We start from the raw sequence: 19256 nt of genomic DNA, 5'->3' as shown, positions 1-19256 counted from the left end.
TGTGTGCTAGCCAATCAGAGGCCGCGTCGAATAAGCGTCGGAAGTGAGTGCACTTGTGATTGGTTCAGAACGAGGATGCGGTCGCTAGGCGACGCCACGCCGATTCGTAGTGTTGGGAGGTGGGGGGTGTGTCAATTAACCCAGGACCAATCCGTGGCTGAGATAGGAGTAACGAGGAGGGGCATCCTCTTGCCTATCGGAAGTGCTAGAAGGCGGGTCTGCCAGTCTGTGGACATCAGCGGCGCCATGAACATCTTACCCAAGAAGAGCTGGCACGTCCGGAACAAGGACAATGTCGCCCGTGTGCGGCGTGACGAGGCTCAGGCCCGGGAGGAGGAGAAAGAGCGTGAGCGGAGGGTACTGCTCGCTCAGCAAGAGGTACACACCGAGAGCGGCCGGGCGGGGCTCCTGGGCCTATCGCGCAGGCGCTCGGGGAGGGACCGGAAGTGGGGACGCGGCGGCGGTGAGCGGAGCCGGGCGCCTAGGGAACTGGATGGGGGTCTCCGCGGAACCTTCCTCCCAGTCTTTTTTCTCGCTACTGTTCTTTGCAAGGCCAGAGCGGTGCCTGGCACAGAGTAGGAGCTTATGAATAAGGGAATCCCTGGGTAGTTTAACGAAACTTGGACCACGTTTTAGTTTGTTTGCACAATGTATTTATTGAGCGCCTGCTGGATGCTCGCCCTGCACAGAACGCTTGACTTGGGACATCCCTCCAGCACCGTTCGTAGTTAGAGGGGCGCTGTCAGTCAGTCGCATGGTGCAGAGGAGAGATGGCTTCAGAGAAGACGCCACAGCGGAAAGGGACAAGCCACTACCACTCCGTGGAGTGAACCCTTTGCACTGTCCCTTCCACACAAATACCTGAGGCTGTTTATGGCTCCTTCACCTGGTTTGCACCTGTCAGTCCTTTAGCTAATCTGGTGCTCAGCACTGGCTCGGAATTAGTCTGGGCTTTTTAAATTCACGTTTCAGCAGAGAATGAAAATCGACTGGGATACTGACTTGGAGCCCTGCCTGGAAGTCAGATCTCCCGTCATAATAATACAGGTTTTGGCTGCCTTCATATTCATAGTTGTCTTTATTATGTAACTGAGACTGGGGACCCCCCCCCTCCGTGTGCTGTCCCAGAGGCATTTTACACACCCAGCCAGTGCCCCATACTCCCGCCCTCTCCCCCAGAATGAAGCAGGTGCCTCTTCTTGGCCCCCAGCACTGTGGACTGCGATTCTCTGTGGCCAGCACCAGACTCATGGTTCCTCGGATCACATGTAGGTTCTGAATATTCTGCCTATAACTCTACCTGCTCCCCAACCCCCACCAGGCCCGCACAGAATTCCTACGGAATAAAGCCAGGCGTCGGAAGTCGCTACCTGAGCTTGAAGTAGCAGACCCAGGAGCCCCAAGTTCTGGCCCCGTGGACTTGTTTCGGGAGCAACTGGAGGAAGGGAAAGGGGTGACCAGAAGCAACAAAGAGTACGAAGAGGAAAAACGGCAGGAGAAAGTAAGCTGGCCTCTCTACTTCATCAGTCACAGATGGAGACACTCTGTCCTCAGTGCAACTAGCAAGAGCATAGGGAACAGATGGGGATTAAGTGATCTAAGAGACTGAGAACAGAACCAAGCAGTGCTCAGGAAGTGCTGGTTATAGCCATCCAGGCCCACAGGGGCTTGGAAGGGGAAGCTGGAGCTTCCCAGTTCTCAGGCTGCAGGTAGACCCCTCAGGTCTTCAACCTGATGTCAGGACTCAAGGGAAGGGATTTGGGGATTGAAGTTTTGTAAAATGTAAATCAGATCCTGTCACTCACCAGCTCTCAGGGATGAACTTGCCCCCCCACCCCATCACTTCTGTCTTGCTTGTTCCAGGCTTTTCTTTGTTCCCAAAGATGCCCGCTTTTGAACCCTAAAGCAGCTCCACCCCAACCTCCCTTCCCTGTGCTTTCTGTCACAGCCTACCATTGCATCCCTCGTGCAGAAGCCCCACCTATGTTGCTCTCCCATGCCCCAAGTGGCTGGCAGAGTGGGCTCATGACAGGTCTTCAACACTTAATGGCTAAGTGGTTCTGCTTTCTCAGCCATGGGTGTCCCCCCTGTCACATCCAGGGCTGAGGGGAGACACACTTGACAAGCTTCTGGATTTCCTGTATTTCCCCTCAGGAGAGGCAGGAGAAAGCACTGGGTATCCTCACGTACCTGGGCCAGAGTGCAGCGGAAGCCCAGACTCAGCCCCCTTGGTACCAGCTGCCTCCCAGGCGAGGGACACCCCCACCTGGCCCAGGACCAGATGTGAAGGTCAAGAACCGCCTGGACCCTCTGCTGGAGATGCAGAAGCATTTGGGGAAGAAGAGGAGACACAGTGGTGACCACACTGGTCACAACAAAAAGGAAAAGCAGGGGTCAGAGAAACAGCGGCCCAAAGAGTAAGAAGGAAGCCTGCATGGGTGCTGATGGGGGTGGCTGGGCAGAAACATGGTTCTCAGCAACCCTGAGAGTCTGACCCATCTCAAGGAGGGGGAGGTTCAGTAAGGTCAAGTTTGTTTCCATAGCAACACCATTTAGCTTTCCACTCTATTCTCAAGGATGAGGTTGAGGTTCCTGGAGGCTGCTGATGTGGGATGGTACCACTGCTCTGATGGTTAGTGGGACATATGTGTGTTTTTAAGATTTGTTTTCATTTCTAATAAGCTAAATGTAACATAAAACCTATGGGCACAAAAGCTGGAGGTCCTTGAGTTTTAAAAGAACCATGGGGTTAGAGCAAAAACAGACCTGTGTCACCAGGATGACAGACCCTGGAACACAATAGATGGGGAGTATTAACCAGCCTCCTTCTACAGAAGGGGAAAGGCCCAAAGAGACCCAGCATGTGCTCAGCGTCACAAAGCTGATTAACAGCAGGCTTTCTTGATCTGAAGAGGCACCCAATTGTTAGGATGAGAGGACAGAGCCCCACAGGAGGGGAGGCCCACTTCCTGATCCCAGGGGCTTCATGTGCCAAGCCCAGGAGCATGTCAGATGCAGGCAGGGGGTACAGGTGGCAGCTCCCTCTTGGAGGCTGGGGCCTCTTGGGGCTATCAGCTTTCTAACCTGACTCTTCCTCCCCCAGATCCCCGTCCCTAGACCAGCTTCGAGCTGAACGTCTCCGACGGGAAGTGGCCGAGAGGGCACGGGCAGAGGCTCTGCTGGCCCGGGTCCGAGGCGGGGCACCCCAGGAAGAACAACCAGAAGAGGCAGATGATCGGCGGAGGCGGTACAACTCCCAGTTCAATCCCCAGCTGGCCCGGCGACCCCGCTGGCAGGATCCCCCTCTGGCTCATTGACTCCTGAGGGGTACAGGAGAGGCTGCTGCCACCAGCCGTCATATAAAACTATTTATTCATAAATATTTTCCAAAATGAAAATAGGTTTACCAAAAAATGTCCCTCACTGGGGAGGGGAGGAGGGGGCAGCCCTCACCCCCAGGCCAGGGCTGAGAGGAAGAGAACCTCCAGGTCCCCTTCTTGCTTCCTGGGGGAGGGGGATGCCCCATAGCCTGGGGCCCCCCCATCTTCCAGGGCAGGGCCCTCACCTGGGCAGGGCATCAGCATGCGGAGGGGAGAGGGAGGATGGAGGGAGGGGCTGGTGTCACTGGAGGTCCCGGTCCTCCAGATATCGGTACTCAAAGGTGAAGCCTTCCTTCTTCCGCTGGCCCCACTTCTCGTAGTCAAAGTAGATGTAGGTGCCCTGGCCAGGGAAGAAGGTGGTCAGTGAGTGGACGAGGCAGTCAGGGAGGAGGGCCAAACCGACAATGAAAACTGTTCTTAGGGCCATGGATGTGCCAAGCACCAGGCCCTGTCTCACTCTGCCCTGGTCACACTCTTCTGAGATACGAAAGATCTCCCACTTTAGAGGACACGGAGGTGCAGCAGTCACATGCCAGAGCTGGGCTTTGGCCCAGGCATGTTTGTTAAGTCTCTTGCTTCTTAGGACAGCTGTAGCTTTGAGCAGGTGATGCGTGTCCTAGCACTGCATCACTTCGCAAACCCTTTGAGGCCAGTGCCCTGCCTAGAGATGCAACAGGCCACCTAAGCAACAGTTTACCAGCAACAGGGGTGATGTGGGACTTTCTGAAGGACTAATGCCTGGAAATACACTAACTTGGCTGATTACTTTGGACCCAACCAGGAAGGGCGGACAGGAAGTCTAGTGTCAGAAAAGGCACAGTAGGAATGGGGCTGGGTTCTGAACGGCTGAAATGCTTCAAACCTGTAAGAACTGAGGGGAGGGACTGAGTTCTCCAAGGACAAGGACCTTATTCAGTACTTGTATCACGTTTAAGTGTTTGGTGGAAAAAGCACTGGAGCCAAATATAAGCACGCAAACAAATACAACACACCTGTGCCAATGCTACAGGCACCATCAGGTACACACATGTGGTTAACTCATTTAATCCTCACAACTGCATTCAGGTGGGTCCTGTCACCCCATTTTTACAGATACAGAAAAGGCAACAGGGTCAAGTGACTTGCCAAGGTCACCTAGCTACAGTGGGGTTCAGACCCAGGTGGTATCCCCGCTTCAAGGTCACCTAGCTACAGTGGGGGGGTTCAGACCCAGGTGGTATCCCCGCTTCAGAGTGTTTTTCAAGAAATTCCAGTCAGTTAATTGGAACTAGAGAACATTTTAAAAAGAAACACCTTACCCATTCATATTTGCTGAGTGCTGGGGACACGGGGTAAGGAGGCCACCAAGGCTCTGTACAGTGTGGTCTTTGGTGGGAGACACCCCACACCCCACTGTGCCAGCAGAGGCGCCCCCAAGGAAGGGGCGTTTAGGGTAGGGCCTACAGGACGACTAGGAGTTGGCCTACTGAAGAACGACAGAACAGAACCCAGGCTGAGCTGGCTGAAGGTAGTAGTGAAGGGAAGGGGGCCAAGAGGGGTGTGAGGGGCCCAGGATGGGGCCTCACCTGCTCAAACTCGTCAGTGATGGTCTTGGGCTCCTCATGCCTCTGGAACCACATCATGTACTTGGTGTGGAATCGCCACGACTGCTTCTTCAGGGCCTTAGCTGCCAGGTACTGTGCCTTAGTGCCCTGGGAGAGGAAGGATGGAGCAGGGGATCAGGGGGCCCCTCACACTGGCAGGAGTGAGGGGGACGGGCAGGGCATCAGGGCTGGCCCCAGGCCCCACCACAGACAGGATGGGCAGCACTCTCCGACTGGAGCTGGGCAGGGGCAGAGAACGTACCAGTGCTGGTCAGAAGGAAATGAGACAGGTGGGAAGTGCTTCCAGAGAAGCTTTGAGAAGGAAGAGAAACTAATGCATGAGGAATGCTCAAAGGAGGCAGCTTACAAAGCTCCCCAGAGTGGAATGAAGACAAGTTCTTCATGTTGCCCTGGGGTGACGCAGAGGTTGCGCACGCCGCTAGTGAGCAGCTGGCAGGGACAGCTAAACTGGGAACGGGCACTGCAAGTGGGACAACCTAGCCCTCAGCCTTTCTCTCATGTTGAACTGGGGACAGGGACTGGTTTGGTTTGCAGGGCCCAGGACTGGGGAATGGGGAGGGGTGCGGTCCCGGTGGCCGCAGTGGGGCACCCACCTCACCCCTCCAGCCCGAGGGGGGACGGCGGCGGTGGCGGCGAAGCCGGGGGGCCCGAGGCTGCCCCGGGGGCCCTGCTGTACCTCCAGATAGTAGAAGATGAAGAAGAGTGTCTCGGTGGACAGGCGCTGGTAGAACTCCACGGTGTCCGAGTGCGGGGGTGGCATCTGGTGGTGGTAGGGGGGCGTCGGGCAGGGGTTCCGGGGGAGGTACTGTCTGTGGGAGGTGGGACGCATCAGTGCCAGTGCCTACTACCCCCGCCAACTCGAAGGTGTCAGAAGGCCACCCCCTCATCTGGGTGAGGTCATCTGACCTCAGTGACCCTACTGCCCTCATGAATCAACAGGAACACCATGGTCACCTGATCACCCCAGCATTGAACTCCTCAGCCCCCACCTACTGTGGGGAGCCCCAAGTTAGGTGTCCAGCAAGCTTTATCTAGGCTCAAGACTGGAGAACCAGATCCCCAGGGCCCCTCACCTGATCCGCTCTGAGTCAGAGGGGTGGGGCATGTGGTGCCAGGCAGCCTCCTCCATTGCCTGCTGGTAGAGCTGCTCCTTGGTGAGGGGCACAGGCCCCAAGGGACACACCCCCAGGGACAGCGGTATGTTCACCTCTGACAGCTGTAGGGGTGGCTGGGCCGAGGCCGGAGGTGCTGCTGTGCTGCTCAGGATGATGTCTGTGGGGACAGGCAGGGCCGGGCCGTTGGGTGAGGCTGGGTGGGGCGCCCTTCTTCCTTGCTGGGCTGCCCCCACTGTGCCCGGACCCTCACCTCGCTCAGTCAGGTGCAGTGTCGGCACAGGGTCCTCGATGGCGGAGCTGAGAGCTGCCCGCTCTGCCATGGACTTCAGGGAGCTCAGGGGCTCAGGGGCCTGGTGGGGGGAACAGGTGCTTTAGGCCCCAGGGCAGAGGGCTAGTGCAGGTACTCAGAGGCCCTGGCACCTTCTCTTGCTCTGACGGAGGACAGCAAAGCCAAGGCTGTTAGTGTGACAACTGCTCACCATGGACCCCTAACTGGGGTAAAGTGGACACGTAAGTACCCACCAGCAGGGCACCAAGTCCCCGCACTGATATCACAGACACTACACAGGATGACGCACTGCAGAGAACAAATCACCAGTGGTGTGTGCACTTGCCACACCACTCCTGTCACTACTTGTAGCACGCTTCTCCATCTTGCACCTCCCTCAGAAGGACATCCATCCCACCATACCCCATGGGCTGGCCTATCTTCACTGGCCTAGACCTTCACAGTACCCTCCCTCCATCCTGTTCTCCCTGGGCCCACAGGGACCTCTCCACCAGGTACGTTTGTCCTTTCTTCACTGGAACCTTCCTTGGGCTCCCACCCCTCACAGTCCTTTCCTTTTGGGAACCTCACAGCTGCTGACCTTGCTCCAGGAACGTGAACCCACATGCACTTCCTATCCTTTGTTCCCCTCAGAGGTGAGTGCTTATTCTGGGCCAGAGGCTTCCCAGAGCTCTGTGAGGACCACTTAGCCTTCCCAGCAATGACGGCTGCCATGTTCCCCGTGAAGGGAGGAACAGAGGGCCACGTGGGCTTGGACCTGGACAGTCAGGGACTCAGGCTGCCCTGGTGGAAGCGGGTTTATCTTGCAGGGACTAGGAAGTCAACTCCACATCTGGCTGATGCCATTTCAGACCCTGGCGTTCAGGACCCCTGCCCTCTACAGCAACACCCCACTCGCCCAGCAGCCCCTCCTGCAGAGTGGATGCCCTTTCATCCTCTGTGCTGAACCCCATCCACCCTTCTGAAGACCCTCCAACGTCAGCCCACCTAGAGCTGCAGCAGAGAGACACCTACTTCTTCCTCCGTCAGCCTTTCTTGCCACTGCGACCCCACCGGCCCTGTCATGGTTCAGCTGAGACATGCCCCCCCAAGAGGCCTTGCACGGCTATCTCCACAGGTTTAGTCAGATGCACCAAGTGGGTCCACAGCACCCTCAGCCCTGTCAGGACAGTCCCTGTCTGGCCAGCTCTGCTCTGTGCACAGAAGGCAGAAACTGGGTGCATTCACTTAGCACAAACCAGAGCAGATGTTGACAAGCGTTTTCTCAACTTAGATGATTTCCTCAAGGGAACAGGAGAGCAATAAGCCTCGGGCAGGGAAAAATTGGACAGAAAGCAGTGACAGTGCAGAAGGTAGAGGGGGAACAGGCAGTGAAGGTCTATGGCAAAGCTGGCAGGGGCAGAACACACAGGCTCTGTACACACCTTGATCTCTGGGGCGGTGCTGAACTGCGGGGGTCCATTGAGCAGAGTGCCAGCTGCCTTGGCATCACTGAAGCTGGGTGTCGGGGAGCTAGGAGGGTTCACAGGAAGTGGCACCAGGAGGCTGGGTCCCCCAGCGTTGTTCCCTGAGCCTGGGGTCACACCCCCAGTGCCTGCTGGGGCAGCTGCGCTGGGTTCTTTCCTATAGAGGGGACAGAGTGAAGGGGCTCAGAGAAGTGTCTCTAACAGGGAGATGGACAGGGAGGGTGACAAGGGGGAGTCAAAATAGGGGGAAGGCTAGCAGACAGGACCCATGAGGAGCAGGCTGAGGGACACAGGTGGGCGGGGAGGGCTCTTTGGGTAAAAGAGCTGCAAGGTGGTAATGAGGACTCAGCACGCTCCAAGACCATGTGGCTGGAATTCACTGGAAAACAGACTGGCCTTCTGGAACAGTCCACAGAAGAGGGTGTGGGAACGGGTGTTCCAACCACGAAGCAGGATGCCTCAGGCAGATGCCCACCTGGGAAGCCCACCCAGGACTCAGGGCCAAGGAGCCTGGCAGCAGGCCTTCCTTAGGTCCCGACTAGGAGTGTAAGCTCTCTTGCGGGGTGTTGTTCCAGGCATCAGGGCCTCAGTGAAATGGCCTGACCTGAGATCTGGAGGGTGGTTAGGGGTGGGGAGGAGGACTCTGGGGTCTTTCACTTTGAAAAACTGACACAAAACCCCTCATGGAGTCAGGTGGCCCTGGTGTAGGGAACAGAAAATGGGGGTGGGGCCAATTGAGACCTCCTCTGGGAAAATGGAAATCAGACTGCCCAAGGGGCATGGTGGGACTTTGAGAACACTGCTCATCAGATGCAGAATGGTTCAGAACACTCCAAAGGGCAAAGCTGGGGGACACAGCTTGTGGGGGAGTCCCAACGGGCAAGGGCAGGGCCTGTGTCTGCACAACTGGCAACAGTGGGGGTGCCCTGTGCCTGTTTGTGCCAGACACTGCCTGTCCCCAACCCTACCAGAGGCTGGACACTCACGAGGTACTGGGGGGTGGGTTGTGGGAGCCAGATGAGGGACCCAGACCCTGGCTGCTGGCGTTGCTGGCCCCACTGCTGCTGAGAGCCACCTCTGCTGGGCTGTCTGCCACAACTGAGCTATAACCTGGGGAAAGAAAAGGGGATGAAAAGGGACCCCAAGCAGTGACCACAGGACCCCTGCCCCCATGAGCCCCACTTACTGGTGGCACCATTCTGCTTGCCAGTGCCTGCACCTCCACTGCTGTTACTGCTGCTGCTGCCTCCACTGGCTCCCCCACCAGGCTGCACACTGGGGGGCCGAGGCTGGGCAGCACTGGGCCCACTGGAAGCCGGTGGGGCCACAGCCTGTGCGTAGGGGGCAGGAGTGCCAGAGGTGTGGCTGGGAGCGGGGCTTGCCTTGGGGCCCAGGGCACTCGAGGGTGCTGCCGGGGTGGGGGCCCCATTGTTGCCAGGGGCGGTGCTCAGGGCAGAGGCGGCAGACGAGGGGCCGGATGGGTAGCTGGGTAGCACAGCTGGGGACTGAGGGTGCTGGCTGCTGTGGATGGGCTTGGAGCCATTTTTGGCAGGAGACTGCAGGTGGGAAAAAGAAAAGGGTCAGGTCCTGGGGGGCTTGCTGGTCTGCCAAGCCTTCCACACACCCTTCCTGGGAACCCAGGTAACCTCCCGTCATGGCTTCAACTGCCACCTTCAAGCTTAAAACACTCAGGCATTTCCAGCCCAAACCAGTGTTCCATGTCCTGCCCACACATCTCCCCAGAGTGTCCCCCAGCCATAGGGATCTGACACACAGCTGGCGTGGCAGTAGAACCCCTCTGATGGTGACAGGGGTGTAGTGGGAAGTACCTAAATAGCCTAATAGCCCCAGTATAAGATCAAAGGAAACCAGCTGAGAGTCCAAGAGGAGAAGGAAAAAAAGTGGAAACCCAACAGTAATTCTGAACGTCGCCAGAAAGGTCAGTAAAGCACTGTGCAGGGTGTTACTGAGCAATGGGCCCAGAGAGCAGGCGGTCATGTGCCCACAACTCCCTGGCAGCCAGGACACTGTCAGAAAGTTGCTCTTGGGCACCTTATTCCGCCCTCCCAACACCCCATGGCCACCTCGTGCTCACCACACACCATGCGGGATGCATGGCAGATTCCTTCCTGGCCCCTCACCTGCTCACCCAGGCCCCACACTAGGCTCCCTGCCACCTGCCTCAGGAACCCTGGGGCTAGCTCTCCCATCAGCCCACAGTGGGGCTTCAGACCTGCTCTGCTCCTGCCTAAAGATACCACCTTGAGCATCATTTCGTAGGGTGTGCTCCTGTCCTTAGGAGGTGCTAACAACTCACGGGGCTCACTAGGGGAGAAAAGAAATTCTGAGACGTGCCACCCCTCTAGGAAACTCATGAGATCCATCACAGCACAGCCAAGGCCCAGAGCCTCCCAAAGAAAAGAAACCTGTTTGACTATTGACCCACCACACCTCAGGCTGGCAGGTCCCTTTCAGAGCAGGCACACAGGGTCCCGGCCTTCAGCTGACCATCCTAGGCCCTGTGCTCACTGCCAGCCCCACGCACCTGGTGGGGCTGCACTCACACCTCCGGCTTTTACTCATGACCAGCCATGCTACCTCCCAGCACCTTGCTCAGGAAATGTTCACCTCTCCCTGCTGGGCAAGCGCAAGTTATCCTCCAACACCCAGGACAGCTTCTGACTACTTAGGCCGGTGCAGAGGGCACCCTGGACCACAGCACTTATCTGCCTGCCCCTCAGGCCTCCCTTAGGGTAGCAGTACCTTCTGACCCCCCGTCTCTGAAGCCCTGCACCATGGCTGTACTCAGGCTTCAGGACGCCTCTGGGAACCAAAAATGAGCAAGTGACATGCCCATGGGACCCACCTGGCTAACTTCGCTATCCGTTGAGCGTCCCCTCTTCTTGTCATCTTCAGAGTTTTCCTGAGGTGGGAGAGGCGCACTCAGCAACCTGTGACCTCCAGGGTCCTGACAGACACCAATCTCTGATCCTCCCAGGGGTCTGTACCCAGGTAATGGACCATCCAGCCTCAGCGTATTCAAGTACCTATGACCTCAGTCTCACTGGGGAATCTCGCTGGGAACCGAAACCCTGCTCCCTGGGGTCCTTGTCTCTGGGAGCCAGTAGCACCCACAAGCATCCAACCCCGACCTTAGCCCAGCCTCCCACCTGCACACCCAGCACGTATGTGTGGCCCCGTGCACCCTATCAGCCCTCTACAGCCCTTAAGGCCCAGGCCCTGGATGATGAGGTCCTGCTTCCTCGATTACCCTCCCGCAGGCCATTTCTGGGAGCCCAGCCTCACCGTGGTGCAGTTGGCTGGGCTCGGCGGGATAGGCGAGCTGGAGGTGGTGGAGGTGGGCGTGCTGCTCGACTGGTTGAAGATCTCATCCTCCATGTGACTGTGGCTGGGGGGGGAGGTGGCGACCAGCGCCTGTGCTGTGGGGCAAGGCAGGGCGTGCTGAGCTGGCTGGGATGTGCTCCTGCCTGGCCCCAACCACCCCACGCACACAGATCACCCCAGGCCTCACGAATGTCCTCGAGGTCCAGGTCGTCATAGAGAAACTCGTTCTCCTCGAAGTCGGGGTCCTGGGAGGAGTCGACATAGTACTCGACGTCATCCTTGATTTTGCGGATGGCATCCACCAGGATGGAGTCGTTGTCCAGCATGCGCAGAATGGTCTCCAGCATGCGCACATGGTATCGGTGCTTCTCAATGTGCCGCTTCAGGCCCTCAATCCGGTCCTGCTTCTGCTGGCGAGCCCAGGGCCAGGCTCAGGGGCTGCAGGGCGCCGCCCGACCCTCCTGCCCCACAGAACCCGTCCTCAGTCCCCGACCCCTGTGGAGACCAGAGGCTCCACTCGGGCCCCTCCTAGTGAGGGAAGTGTGGAGTCTGCCCACCCTGAACCCTCAGGGATCCCACCGCTGCCCTCAGACTCCCCTGCAAGCCTTAAAAGGACCTGGAAATCCCTGTGCCTCCCAACAACTTGTGGTCCCTGTGTGTCTCTCATCTGACAGCCCAGACCTCCCACCTCTGCTGAGCCCCCGCCAGCTCTGACCACCTTTTGGGACACAGAAACAGCACCCCCATCTGGTTCCGCCAATAATGATGGCGACCTCCACTCTAGGAAACTTGCAGTTTATAATCCTTATAACCCTTGTCTTCACCATGGCTCCCCACCCCAGCTGCACAGCTCTAAGGAGCCCAGATTCTGAACTTGGCTCCTAGGCCCTTCGGGTACCTGCTCTTCCCAAGGCCCCAGTTTAACATCTAAATTTGACATGTTAGTTCCAGTTCTAACCCCCTCTCTGCATGGGCCTACTTATTATACAACCATGTGTCACCTAACAACGAGGATACATTTTAAGAAACGCATCATTAGGTAGTTCTGTTGTGTGAACATCTTACAGAGACCTGGTCAGTCTAGGCTGCTATACACCCAGGCTGTCTGGTACTGCCTAGTGCTCCTGGGCTCCCAGCCTGTACAGCATGTTGCCATATTGAATACTATAGGCATTGGGAACACCACATAAGTATCTGTGTTATCTGAACATACCTAAACTGAAAAAGGCACAGGAAAAACACAATGCGAAAAATCAACTATGCACAGGCACACATGAGAGGAGCAGTGGGAGGGCTGGGGATAGAGGTAAGTAGACATCGGGAGGGAAGGAAGAGAAGGGGAGACAAAGGAAGAGGAGAGATCAACAGACCCAAAGAGATGAAGCTAGAGATGAGAAACAATGAAGGGGGAGAAGGGCTGGACTACTAAGAAAGAGAAGAACAGGGAAGAGTGTGTGTTCACATCCGAGTGTACACATGTGTACAGACACAGGCATGGGGACACATGTCCCAGTTCAGGCAGTAAATTCAACATAATAGATGAGTCCAGCCTTTCCTTTCAACATCACAAGCAAACCTTTTTAACCCAGGACAATCTCATGGGCCACCATCACGTCCACAGTCCGTCCCTGACTAGAACACTATTGCTCAGCACATGACACTGTCTCCCTACCAAGCCCGATGCCCAAACCCCTCAGGCTCAGACGCCTGTGTCTGGCACACCTCCCTCTCCCCAGCCATCTCTCCACCCGCTGGCTTCCTGAGGAGCCAGCTCTGCTCTTGCATTTCCCATGCCAGTAAGTCCATAGTTTGCATCCCTGTGAATTCATGACCTACAGTCCTGGGTTTCTGGAATCTAATTCCCCAGTACTTGGCTTTATCCTAGACCTCACTTCTCCTTGGGCCCAATGAATGGCTTCCCCAAGTCTGGCCTTGTCTGTACCCACTGTCCTCCCCTCAGGACCGGGGACCCCCTAGGTGCTATGAGGCCACAGCTTCAGTTGCTGGATGTCCCCACCCTGGGTGTCTGTCAAGTCTCACACCTACTCTGTGATCCAGGCAAAACCCTGCACCGTCCCCAGAATTACTCCTCTCCTTGATAGCCCCATGGTTCACCTGGACACCCAGACTAGACCCAAGACTGCTCACCTCCTTCCTGCACCAGCCCTAGCCAGCTAAGCTCCTAACCCCACTTCTGGCCTCGACCCCACCAGTTAGCCCACCCCCCACCCTGTGGGTGCCTGCCCCACTCACATCCTTGTCACCCTTCTTCTTGCGTGTCTGCACCGACAGGGACTCCACTTCGCTCTCAAACTGGTCCACCTGCATGTTTAGGGTGTCAATCGTGTTCTGAGGGAGAAGGAAGGAAGGTAGGTCAGCCAGCATCCCCTTGGATGCCTGGGTGTCAGGGCCCCGAGGCCACCTCCTCTTTTCTGCCCGGCTCACCGTGAGCCACTGGCCAACCTCCTCCTTCTCCTTCTGGGCGGGGTCCACCTTCTGCGCCAGGCCCAGGCCCTCCTTGCTGTAGGCTTTGGTTTTGGTCTCTCGCTCCACAACTTTGAACCGTTCCATTTGCTGTGGAGAGTGCAGTTGGCAGGAGGCCCCCAGCCCATCGCCTGTCCCCTTCCCTTGGTGCAAAGACCTGGGAGCCTTCCCACCTCTCAGGCGCCAGACTCTGGGCTCCTACCGTCTCAATGAGCTTGCGGTTCTCTATGAGCTGCCTCTTGTCCTTGATCTCGTTGGATGCTACCCATGTCTTGATCTGGTCCCTCAGCCGCTGCAGGGAAGAGCAAGACAGTCAGACTGCCCCAGGTCCTAGGCACTGAGGCCCCCAGTCCTCCTCTCCCAGGGACCCGACAGTCCACACTCCCCATTCCTGCCACCCTCAGGACACAGGTGTCCAGGCCCCCAGCCCCCTCACTTGAAGCTTCTTAATCTCCTTCTTTAGGTCAGCCTCATACTTTTCTTTCTGGTTCGCGTTGGCTGCATTGTGGAGCTGAGGGGTGGAGAGAATCCACGTCAGTGTGGGACTGGCTGCCCTAGTGCCCACGCCAGTCTGTGCGCTGGGGACTCTGGGGACACCCCCTTCCCAATCCATCTCAGAGTGGCTTCTCTGAGGTCCTCAGTACCTCTTCTCCCTGGTCTACTCCCAGAGACCCTGAACCTCTTGCTGGGCTCTCCTCCCTGGAGACCCAGATTTTTAGGGCCCAGTCTCTGTACCTTCTGCCAAATATCTTCAAATTGCTCAACGCCCTCGGACACCTTCTTGAGGCAGCGATCAATCTCACCTGGCCAGGAAGAAAGGAAGGCAATGAGCACCTGCTGGGGCAGCAGGCACCCAAAGACAAGTCCTGAGAGCACATGGCCACAGGCTGTACCTTGGAGTTTGCGCTTGTCCGCCATCTTCCCTGCCCTACAGACGCACTCTCTTCATACTCTCTTGGAGACGGACCCTGCTGGGAGAGATAAAAAAGATGCACATTTACTCTCTGGTTGGTATAATACCAGAGACATAAATGAGGGTGGGAAGAGGCGGGTATATGGAACAGTAGAGAGATGCATCTACTAGCTGATGACAAGGACCTGGCCCAGTTTCCCATGCCTTGATGGCCCAGCACAGGGTCCGGCTCACACCACCACTCTGAAAGTTTATTGAAACAAGGAAGTAGATGTACTTTTTGTATATGTCTGACCCAGGAAATGGAAAATTCCTAGAGAGAGGGGCACCCTGTTCCCAGATGATACTCAATAAAAGGATTTCTCAGATTAGGAAAAAGCCCTGAAGCACACAGCTGAATGCTGGGGAAGAAGGCACAAGACCGCAGACCTCACTTCCTACTGAAGGGTCAGGGATCCAGGTGGCTAGATCCAAACACCTGGAGAGGTTACTCTCAGCCAAGTCAGGGACAAAGAACAGGTGCCATCTCACAGAAAAGGGTCTGATACCAGGTATGTGTGAACTGTAAGGGACAGAGGGGAGGTGGCACAGGTGGAAACGCCTATAACTGTGATGACCTAAACCCACCCACATTGACAGGGCTGGGTCCCACGTAGAAGAGAGCCTTAGAACACAAAAGTTTGTACCAGAGCAAATTCTAAAACCAAAGTAGGTAACATGCCAAACCCAAACAGGCCGATACCAAGAAGGATCAGAGGCCTGGAGGCAGATGGCATAACCAAAGAGAGGCCAGGAGGCAAGAACTCTTAGGAAGACGAGGGTGAAAGCGGACCTCCACTTCGAGGGAGCTATCTGCACACCCGAAGGAGTTACATATCAAAGCCTCAGTAATGTAGACTCAGGGAAACATAAACCATCAGGGCGAGCACCCAGTATCTAGAGAGGGACAGCTTCACCCCAAGAGAAGCTACTGCAACCCAGAGTGCATTGAGGTCCAAATGGAGTCACCAGGAGCTTCCGCCTGGGAACAGGGGAAGCTACACCTTTGGGCTCAACATCAAGACCAGGAGAGATCAGTAACTCTGGGGGGTGGGGGCGATACTCCGAGACGACTCCTGCACTGCCAAGTCACTCCCAGAAAGGGGGCCTCTAAGCATGGCAAGGCTGAGATGGGGGAGCGCCCACTGTGTGGGCCCAGGACAGGGTATCCAAGAGCAGGAAGAGCCCACTGCCCAGGACAGAGAGCCTCACCCCCAAGGGAAATCCCCACCCACAGGGAAAGAACATCTCAAAAACAGTCCTGTACAACAGAACTTTCTGTGATGACTGGCGTGTTCTGTGCCTGTGACACTGAACCCCCCAGAATGTGGCTAGGACAACAGAAGGATGGGACTTTTCATGTCTATATTCACCAGTTACACTTAAGTCCCATGTGGCTCGTAGCTACAAGTAGGATGGTGTAGCCAGAGTAGGCTGTGACCCAGACAGAGGCCCATAAAGATGGGGCAGGTCCCTCAACCTCAGAGGCCATACTGGTCCCTCCACAGAAACCCACTATGCATGGAGGTAGGTGGCAGTGGCACACTAGAGATGAGACAGCGTAAATCTGCAACAGGCCAAGCAAGAGAAATACTCTCAGCCCAGGACCAACTGATATACCAAGGTGAGACCAAAGCCCGACCCAAGGAAAATCCCAGCTCCAAGAAGCCAAAGTAGCCAGAGAAAGGACCCAGGAGGTAGCTGCAGAGAGGAGACTCAACCCCAAAAGTACACGAGGACCTGGACCCCAACAGAACCACAGAGATGAGCTCTAACACCTGATGCTGAAAAGCCTCTTACTGCCAGAGTGGCACACAGAAGCGTATGCTCCCTGCCTTCACCCCAGAAGCCCAAAGCAGGGCCAGGGGCTCCAACCCAGGGGGCACTGCACTCCTTGGTAAGGGGATACCCTCGCCAAGCTCCCATGCTGAGGGGTTAGGCTGCCTGGCCCAGGGAAGGAGTTGATCCCACAGAGAGAGGGAAGACTATAGCAAGAACTCCTGAAGGAGTCGGAAGTGAGGTTCCAGGAGAACAAGAGCCCTAGCCCGGGAAGGGGGCAGAGCCTCAAAGTGAGGGGGCACAGCTGAGACCGGGACAGGACACCAGGTGACCTGAGAAGCAGCTCCTCTAGAGGAGGGCAGGCACCACAGGCCCAGAGTACCTGCACCCTAGAGACTGGGCACTATAGTGGGCAGCAGCCTCAGCTGCAGAGGAGGCAATACCCCTCCCTCCAAGGAAAACCCCCCTTCAAAACAAAGCCCCTACTTCAGATCCCCCAGCAAAGGACCAGAGGGGAAGGAAGCTGAGCTTGAGTATGGAAATGAAGATGCCGTCACAGAAGAGCCCCACCACTCTGGGGGATCCACCTACACCCTCCATAGCAGCAGGCCCCTCCCAGGCAGCAAGGGGTCTCCAGCAGTGCTGAGGAAGCAGGGAACCTTGGCCCAGGAAGCTTAACCAAAAAGAGTTCCTTTGTGCAAGAGGATGGCACATGCCCACAGCTAGGGAGCCTACACAGAGAGTGGGTGGGCACACAGTGCATGAGACCCCAGGAGCCAACACCCATGAAACAGAGCCCCCGAAGCTTCACTGGGATGGTCACTGTCACACAAAGGCCTGCTGAGGAGGACAGGAGGAATAGAAGGCTGAATCCTGTGGAGCAACACCAAGCAGTCGCTAATCCTGAGGGGGCTCTGGCCCACTAGGAAGTGATGCTGGGGGGCTGCTGCCACCGCCACACAAGATCTGAGCCTCTGTACAGTAGATGTGTTAGGTCCTGGGGATCCCACCTTAGAAAAGGTACACCAGAGGAAGTCTCAGTCCTAGGAAAAGTGGCAACAGAGTGGGGTTTCTCCCTCAAGTCTCAGGGCACTTTCCACCCCCACAGCAAGAAACCTGTGCCTTGGGAGAGGGGGTGAGCCTCCATGTCCAGTGAGACATCCCAAGAGGAGCAGAAGCCCAAGCCTTGGACACCCACACAGCAGAGGGTCCTAACTCCACAGTGGGGACAGAGGGGCCACCACCAAGGAAGGCAGAAGACTTACCCCTGGGGGAAGCAGCTCCATAAAGGTTCCTTGACCCAAAGAAAAGGCACAGCCCCAGCCCCTAAAGCCTGCACCTCTCTGCTGAGAGGTGCAGGGAACCTGGACCCCAGGGAGCTGTTCTCCTGGGGTTCCAGCAAGGTGGGTGTGAACCCCTGGCTCTCCCACCACTGACACCAGGAGGGCTCTCTAGTGCCAGGAGGCTTACTGTCCACAGCGGGGCACTTGACACGAGTACTGAAGGGGGATCCTTGCCTCCTGTAAAGACTACGCCCCAATGGAAGGACTGATGTGAATGGGGGGAAGAGGCCTCAGATCCAGGAAAGTGATAACCTACACGGTGAGAGCAGTAGAGAAAGATGACAGCCCTTGAACTAAGAGGCAGGTACTAGATTTAGAAAAAGGGGCGCCCGCTCACCCTGCCCACAACAGGAAGTCGTTAACAACATGGAGAAAGCAGGAGCTTAGGAGGTGTCACCAAAACAGAACCAAGTACCCGAGACCAAAGGGAGCTAAACAGCCACACCATACTGGCCCCGAGGTAGGAGTGACAGTGTGAGGAACCCACACCGGAGGCAGACGGTCTGGATGCAGCCACAAAGCCAGAGGCAGACACCAAGACTACACGGTAAGAGCTGAGGCCAATCCTGACTCCCCAGTCTCGGGCTTCAGGGCTTTTCACTGGGAGAGTCGCACAAAATACAAACCGGCCGAGCCTCTAACGAGGCTGCAACCGGTGAAGCAGCGTCCTCGATCTCCCTCTACGGAGATGTGGCACTCGAGCTGGGCGCTTGCAGCGGTGACCCCGCCGCGCACAAGGGTCCCTGTCCTCGGGGGCTTGCAGCCCCTCACCCACGTGAAGGCGGCACTCCGCTCAGAAGGGCTTCAGAGATCCGGCCGCCACCTGGGCCCCCGGGCGCCCGCATCCATACGGCGAGGAGCCGACGCGGAGGGGCGGCACCTCACACTCGGGCTCAAGTCTCACACCCGCGGGCCATACGCGGACGCCACGCGGGGCCGGAGTCGCGGGCGGACTCCAGGCGACGCCGAGGGGCGCGGAGGAGGGAGCGCGCACGGCCGGGACGGCGGACGGCCGGGGCCAACCTTCCCGGAGCCCGCGTCGCGCCAGGAACCCGAGCGCCCGGGGGGGCGGGGAAGACCGTGTCGCGACAGGAGGCGGTATCGCTGGGGCAGGGCAACGGGTAAGGAGGTCGACGGCACCGGGAGGAGGAAGGAAGGGTCCGGCCCAGTCGAGCCTGACGCTCTCACCACAGGAGCTGGCGCCGCCGCTGAGGAGCGTATAGCGATAGGCGGGGGAGGCGAGCACCCGCCGCCTTTTTCTCGCGCCCCGGGCCCGGGCGCTATCGCGATAGCGGCACGGAGCGGAAGTGGGGTGGGGGAAAGTGGGCCCGGGGTTGTTCTGACGACGGGGTCGGGGCTCCAGGGAGGCCGCGGCGTCTGCCGATGGCTCCGCGGAAGCTGACGGGCCCGGTCCAAGATGGCGGCGGCGGAGGAGGACTCCCCTCCTCTCTTCTCGTCTCTGGCGCCGACCCGCCCCCAAGCCCCGAATATACCGCTAC

At 57.3% G+C, this 19256-nt stretch overlaps 2 protein-coding genes across 4 annotated transcripts; one reads left to right on the top strand and one right to left on the bottom strand.

Moving 5' to 3' along the window:
- The first annotated feature begins 55 nt into the window (after nt 1-55).
- LENG1 (leukocyte receptor cluster member 1) lies at nt 56-3398 on the top strand. Its single transcript, XM_028529429.2, has 4 exons — nt 56-378; nt 1322-1501; nt 2155-2417; nt 3104-3398. The coding sequence occupies exons 1-4, from the start codon at nt 76-78 to the stop codon at nt 3315-3317; spliced, it is 960 nt and encodes a 319-aa protein (XP_028385230.2). The 5' UTR covers nt 56-75; the 3' UTR covers nt 3318-3398.
- On the bottom strand, nt 3354-19213 carry CNOT3 (CCR4-NOT transcription complex subunit 3). Of its 3 annotated transcripts, none has more exons than XM_028529426.2 (18): nt 18946-19213; nt 14577-14654; nt 14419-14486; nt 14120-14194; nt 13886-13975; nt 13645-13773; nt 13453-13548; nt 11387-11606; nt 11161-11294; nt 10721-10777; nt 9041-9410; nt 8841-8964; nt 7813-8011; nt 6350-6449; nt 6058-6256; nt 5661-5793; nt 4946-5071; nt 3354-3720 (listed from the first exon to the last, which is right to left on the bottom strand). In XM_028529426.2, the coding sequence occupies exons 2-18, from the start codon at nt 14599-14601 to the stop codon at nt 3622-3624; spliced, it is 2244 nt and encodes a 747-aa protein (XP_028385227.1). In that variant the 5' UTR covers nt 14602-14654; nt 18946-19213; the 3' UTR covers nt 3354-3621. The 3 variants fall into 3 exon arrangements, with proteins under 3 accessions (XP_028385227.1, XP_035868538.1, XP_035868539.1); XM_036012645.1 differs by having other exon boundaries at nt 3356-3720; nt 11387-11609; nt 18946-19083; XM_036012646.1 differs by having other exon boundaries at nt 3356-3720; nt 11387-11609; nt 14577-14651; nt 18946-19080.
- Between the last annotated feature and the right edge of the window lie 43 nt (nt 19214-19256).

This window comes from Phyllostomus discolor, chromosome 12, assembly GCF_004126475.2.
Source record: "Phyllostomus discolor isolate MPI-MPIP mPhyDis1 chromosome 12, mPhyDis1.pri.v3, whole genome shotgun sequence".
Classification (NCBI taxonomy): domain Eukaryota; kingdom Metazoa; phylum Chordata; class Mammalia; order Chiroptera; family Phyllostomidae; genus Phyllostomus; species Phyllostomus discolor.
The sequence above is the reverse complement of the archived record's forward strand: the minus strand, read 5'-3'. Positions and strand labels throughout refer to the sequence as shown.

What these genes read in the sequence shown, in the direction of transcription:
- LENG1 (XM_028529429.2), top strand. Translation starts at nt 76, where the DNA reads ATGCGGTCGCTAGGCGACGCCACGCCGATTCGTAGTGTTGGGAGGTGG. An exon ending in AGGAAAAACGGCAGGAGAAA is followed by an intron (nt 1,502 to 2,154) that starts GTAAGCTGGCCT and finishes ATTTCCCCTCAG; the next exon opens with GAGAGGCAGGAGAAAGCACT. An exon ending in GAGAAACAGCGGCCCAAAGA is followed by an intron (nt 2,418 to 3,103) that starts GTAAGAAGGAAG and finishes TTCCTCCCCCAG; the next exon opens with ATCCCCGTCCCTAGACCAGC.
- CNOT3 (XM_036012645.1), bottom strand. Translation starts at nt 14,601, where the DNA reads ATGGCGGACAAGCGCAAACTCCAAG. An exon ending in CCTGGACCTCGAGGACATTC is followed by an intron (nt 11,295 to 11,386) that starts GTGAGGCCTGGG and finishes CTTGCCCCACAG; the next exon opens with CACAGGCGCTGGTCGCCACC. An exon ending in TCTGACTCAGAGCGGATCAG is followed by an intron (nt 5,794 to 6,057) that starts GTGAGGGGCCCT and finishes CACCTCCCACAG; the next exon opens with ACAGTACCTCCCCCGGAACC.